General features: G+C 40.9%; 3 protein-coding genes across 3 annotated transcripts; all 3 read right to left on the bottom strand.

Moving 5' to 3' along the window:
- Positions 1 to 2: 2 nt before the first annotated feature.
- On the bottom strand, positions 3 to 683 carry TM35_000301130 (uncharacterized protein; the record flags this gene model as incomplete). The annotated part of the gene is made up of 1 exon (XM_029028436.1): positions 3 to 683. A coding segment is annotated over one exon (681 nt), but the record flags the coding sequence as incomplete, so codon positions are not given.
- A 501-nt stretch (positions 684 to 1184) lies between these two features.
- On the bottom strand, positions 1185 to 1742 carry TM35_000301120 (uncharacterized protein; the record flags this gene model as incomplete). The annotated part of the gene is made up of 1 exon (XM_029028435.1): positions 1185 to 1742. The coding sequence occupies one exon, from the start codon at positions 1740 to 1742 to the stop codon at positions 1185 to 1187; it is 558 nt and encodes a 185-aa protein (XP_028880138.1).
- Positions 1743 to 3015: 1273 nt separating this feature from the next.
- On the bottom strand, positions 3016 to 4428 carry TM35_000301110 (putative nucleobase transporter; the record flags this gene model as incomplete). Its single annotated transcript, XM_029028434.1, has 1 exon — positions 3016 to 4428. The coding sequence occupies one exon, from the start codon at positions 4426 to 4428 to the stop codon at positions 3016 to 3018; it is 1413 nt and encodes a 470-aa protein (XP_028880137.1).
- Between the last annotated feature and the right edge of the window lie 1210 nt (positions 4429 to 5638).

Here is a 5638-nt window from a genome sequence, read left to right as displayed (position 1 = left end):
AAAGAGGGCTGTCTTGTCATTCCACCAGGATTCATTTGCTGTTGTTGATTTGGCATTCCTCCACGTCCACCGAAAGAGGGCTGTCTTGTCATTCCACCAGGATTCATTGGCTGTTGTTGATTTGGCATTCCTCCACGACCACCAAAAGAGGGTTGTCTTGTCATTCCTCCACGTCCACCAAAAGAGGGTTGTCTTGTCATTCCACCAGGACCACCAACCCCTCCCTGTTGTATTTGTTGCTGCGGCGCATATGGATTCCCGGCGGGTGTTTGTTGTTGCATCATGTTAGCATTATTCATTGATCCAGGACCATTGTTAAAATTACTAGAATTCATGCGTCGCAAATTACTCTGGGAACCACGGGATGAAGCAATAGAATTCGACCTACCCTGCTGTCTAGAGGATGGTCTTGACTGATTATTTTTACTGAAAGAGGATTGCCTGGAAAGCGAACGACGCTGCATTGATCTTTTACGTTCAAGTAGCTCTCGTTCATTTTGCTTTCGTCGATACAACGAAAATACAAGGTATCCAACTCCCGCAATTACTGCAAGGATAACAAAAACAATTATTACAATAAATCCCCACATAGGCATCCATTCAGGTAACCAAGATGAACCCTCATCTACGGCAGACGATTCGGTTGAATTTGGTGCTGTGGTTGAGCTTGGTACTGAAGACATGGCTTCCCTTCTTTTAGGCCTGAAAATGAGCCCTAAAGTGTTTGAAAAACTATGGTTAGAAGTAGAATTGCAAGAGACTATCAAGAAAAAAATGAGTGGGTGGGGAGTCCACAAAATTCATCTTTCGCATCATTAATTTAATAAGAGGATAAAATGGATTGTTTTTTTTTTTTTTTTTCTTTGGGTGGGGGGGAATGATTGTCCTAAACACCCAACCCCCACCCCCCCCCCAAAAAAAAAGGGTGTTCACCACCGATAAAAAAAAAAAACAGTGCAAAAGTGAGATCCAGGGTGGGGTGAGTGAGGAGTACAGACAACCGCACCTTGGCAACTAATGTGTGCGAAACAAACAAGATTGGTAGACTGAGTAAAAGGATACCTATAGCATAATATGAAAAAAAGGGGTTTCTATTTAGAAATCATAGAAACGGAGATATAGCAATAACGAAATATACTCAGAAAGTATGTCTTTCTTGGTTTTCCTTCATTCATACACTCCAATCACTCATAACAATACCTATCCATAGGGTCAAGTTCTGTAATGACACCACGCACAAATAAATTAGGATCTTTAAACCGTTCTGTCGCCTTCGGTACACGCATCACACGCTCACGCCACTTTGGTTCATGTAAAAGATCCAACTCAGTCTTGTAATGTGAATTTAAACTAACCATACTAGTTGTCATCTCCCTTGACATCAGTGCTTTTCGCATTTCACGACTTCTATACACTTTTTGTATATCTGGTTCAACATCCAGCCACTTGTACCCTGGGTTGATGCGACTCTCACGAATAGTCATAACGCCCTTTGTGGTTGCGTACAGTGTGAAGGTGTTTGGGTCCATGCGGACATTTCTGCCGGGGCGGTACTCCGGCAGCCGTGAGTGTCGGTCCTGCCCGTAGCGCCGCCGCTGCTCCTTCAGTTTCTCCAGCGGAGTGACTGGTGTGCCTGGGATGACGTGGAATAATTTGGCCTTTCGGCGTGGGTGGCCCGCCTGGTTCTTGGCATTACCCGCCGTGACTTTACTTGCAAGTCGGGGTTGGCAGAAACGCAGCATTCACACGGTGTGAAAATATCAATCGGCAACGACTATCTATTTCTTTCTCTATTTTTCCCGCTCTCGTAATTCTTTTCTTTTTTTAATTGGGTATCCCCTTTCGCTTCAGCGGACGTTTTCGTCTACCACTGCGTTAGAGAGACAATAGAAAACGAAAAGGTACAAAGTAATAATACAATAATAGTGTATTCCTCTTTGTTTTCCCTTCACTCGTGTTGTTGCTATCTTTTTTTTTTCCTCCTTCCTGCAGCGGCAATTAATGAAATGCAACTAAATATATACAGAGAGAGGGAGAGAGAGAGAGAGAGAGAGAAGAGGCGAAAAAAAGAAAAAAAAAATAAGTTCAACAGAACCGTAAGGCACTACAAGGGTATTTACAACTTCTTTCAGCATAGAGAAACACAAACACACACAATCAGCATGAATGGATTTTATTAATCTCAACTACAAAGGGAATTTTACTTTTTCCTCTATTACCCCATTGGATGAACTCGTTTGTATGGAATCATTTCACCTCCACTTCTGAACACTTGCTGTAAACGTCAACAAACATGAGCTGTACATGCCTCTATGGATGTTGATGGGTACATTTACCAAAATGACCAAACTCAAAGAAAAGACAAAAAAAAGGAGTATCATCTTAGAGGGGGTTCAATATATTATTTATTTTTATTTCTTTACTCATTTGTATACTTTTACCTCTTTTACCTTACCAGTACCATTTCTTCCCTTATCCCAACGGGGTAAGGCACATTTCAACAAGCCTTTCCCAATGTCAACGTAATAAAAGAAACAAAAAGGATAATTCAAGGAGTAAACGGTCGTAGAGTTACAGAGTTCTAAAAAAAAGACCACCAAAACATGTAGTATGGTCACCACAGAAGTATAATAGAAGTATAATAGAAGTATAATAGAAAAAAAAAAAGGCAGGGAATATTTCGAAAAAGGAAAAAAAGGATAATCAGGTGGTCTATCAACTGCACCATTAAAGGAAAAAAAAAGAAAAGGTACGGAAAGAAAAAGTGTCTTCTGTTTTTCCTCTCCCCGACCTTCTCTGAAATGCCCCTGAAGATGTACACTGTGATGATGTCTGGCAGAAACAGTGACAACAAAAAAAAAAGAGAAAGTTCAGTTAAAAAAAAAAAAACAGAAATATAGAAATATAGAAATATAAAGTGACTCCCTTTACTCTTGTACATCAACTTTTTTCTTATCTTTTCACAATCCCTCTTTTCCCTAGTACCATTGCATTCCCCGTAAACCTCTTCCTCTTCTACGGAAGGAACATAACCACGAGAAGGGCAAGCATAGACGCAGCGGATGCGCCGGCGAGAAGAGAAACGCCCATCAACTGCCCAGCCATCACCTTCTGTCCATCTGTCACCAAACCGGGTGTGATGGGGCCAAGGACCATGGAGAGAGCACCAAAGTATCCCTTCGTTAGGCCAATGAAAAACATAAAGACATACGGGGCAGCGTGTCCAGGAATATATTTGTAGATACACAAGAAGATCAATGGCAGGAAGAGAAAACGGACGAATGATACAATCACCACAACAAACCGCGCAGGCCAGAACCGTCGGAATGAAGTGGAAAAACGACCCGTGGCATCACCGCAGTTGTATAGTAAAATGGCGATGGTAGCGAACCAGTTATCCGTACGATCAATGGGAATCACAAGGCTGGGAAAGATGAACAGTGAAAGAAAAAAGATGCAGAAGCAGGCCACTTGCATAGGATAAATAAGACGTAGAATAGGTTTAATAGTAGTGGACCGAAGTTGTTCAGATGTTGTCATTTCAGTTGCATGTACACGACACTCTTCATCAGAATTTGTTAACTTATCCTTATTATCTTCCTCATCACTCTTCTGTTGAAGGTCCTTATCGGGTGTCGTGTTTCCTTCTTCATCGGGAGCAACTACCATTGTTAACGCATTATTATCTGGAGCGGTAGGGCCGTTATCATCCGCCTCCGCAGGAGCGTTCCGCTTGCGGCGCAGCATACGGTATTCACCCACATGATCCTGTGCAAACGAGTTGTATCGAAGTAATACACTTAACAAAATCGACAACGCCATAATGACAAGTGCAAGTGAAAAATAAATGTGCGACTGTTGGAGTGCGGACTCATATGTGTCCGGCATAGATGCTTTAATAATGCACTGAAGTGTAGATGCCGTGACACCCGAAAAGGCGCAGCCAAACATCACGGCAGACATGAACTTGGGCGGCATAGAACTCACCAAGGCATAGCAGGTCACCTCAAAGGTGGCCTTACCCGCACCCGCACCGGCCGCCACGATAAGAAATGCCACCATCGCCGCCGTTTGTGAAGTTCCCCGCACGGGAAGTGTCACCACAACGATGAGTTCCACCATCATTGGAATAACGGCAATCACAAACCGTGTGGTCAGTGAGAGACGCCGCATCCAAGGCGTCAACACAAATGGTCCAGCAAGCACCTGAAAGGTGACAGACATGATATTATAGAAAGTAAGGATGTTCGCCCAGAATACGGGTTTTTCAGGAACGGCAAACTCATCCCGTGAGACATACTTGTAGTAATCCACCATAAACCGCGGGGCTGAAGTAACGGCGTTCATCGGCATAAGCATCGCAATACCGAGAAGAATGCATGTAAAGTACACACCAGCCTCACTGAAGGAGCTAAATCCCAAGAACATGATTAATTAGGGTCTGGAGATTATGTCTACTGTTCTTTTTTACTTATCGGTTCTTTTTTTTTTTCTCTTTTTTATCTTCTATTTTTTTTTCTTGCTTTTCAAATGCTTCGTCCTTTACCTCTATTGGTTTTCCAAACACATAATGATGCATTAGGCAATAACATCGGTTTACAAAAGTGAGAGAAAGAGAGAAATTATATGATAGCGAGGATAGAGTATTTATGCAGTGTAATACAAATAACATTACAAACCAGTCAATATCCCTCTCCTACCATTTTAAGTGCACACCAAACAGAGTGTGCCCAAAATGAAGTGAGCACAATAGTATTTACAACAACTTATCCAAATATGGAGAGGCTGGTGCACAGATACATACAAATACAAACACCGAGTACACATGCATGTATGAATCTTTATGTGCGAGTTTCACAGCCAAATCCACTTTTAATAAATTTACTTTACGACTTACTTTGTTTTCTCTTTTTTTCATTCTCACCTTACTCTAACCTCTGTACCTCACATGGTGTGCCGCCTGGTGCTTTCAAAAAGACTTGATCTTTCATACGCATTCCCAACAAGCACCAATACATTCACACACAGAGAGAAAGACCTATTTACCATCATTTAAACCATAAAAAAAAAAAAAAGAAAGAGAATACAGAAAAAAAAGAATTACAGATTTGGAAGAGATGAAATGGCAAGGATAAAAATGAATATTTATCTTCCCACCTGTACGCTCCTAGCAAATATGCCAAGCTTTGAGTACACAAAGAGAGATCTATATTTCAATATATATATTCGTATGTTTCTATGTGTACTTACCTCTTTTTTCACCTTATCCCTTTCTGCTGTTAGTTACTTTCCTCTCATCCACTCACATATATGGAGAATGGAAAACTTATTTATTAGTGTTTTTCTCCAATTCTTTTATTTCTTATTCTCCACTTTTTTCTTTTTTTTTTTTTTTTCACTTTTTACCTTCCTTTATTTTTCAACTTATTTTCGTACACATGTCGGGGTCTGCTCCCTCTTCTCTTTCCACAGACACACACACATATATACATATATATCCACACAGACACAGAATGAAAAAGAGTATATTAAAATTCTCTTTAAAATTTATGTTTCTGCGGCTGCCACCGTTACTTTCGTGTTACCTATTTCTTTTTTCACCTTTCGCGTATTTCTTTAGTGTTTTTTTTTTTTTTTT

The sequence above is a fragment of the Trypanosoma theileri genome (assembly GCF_002087225.1).
Source record: "Trypanosoma theileri isolate Edinburgh chromosome Unknown TM35_Tth_30_V1, whole genome shotgun sequence".
NCBI classification, from domain to species: Eukaryota; Euglenozoa; class Kinetoplastea; order Trypanosomatida; family Trypanosomatidae; genus Trypanosoma; species Trypanosoma theileri.
The sequence above is the reverse complement of the archived record's forward strand: the minus strand, read 5'-3'. Positions and strand labels throughout refer to the sequence as shown.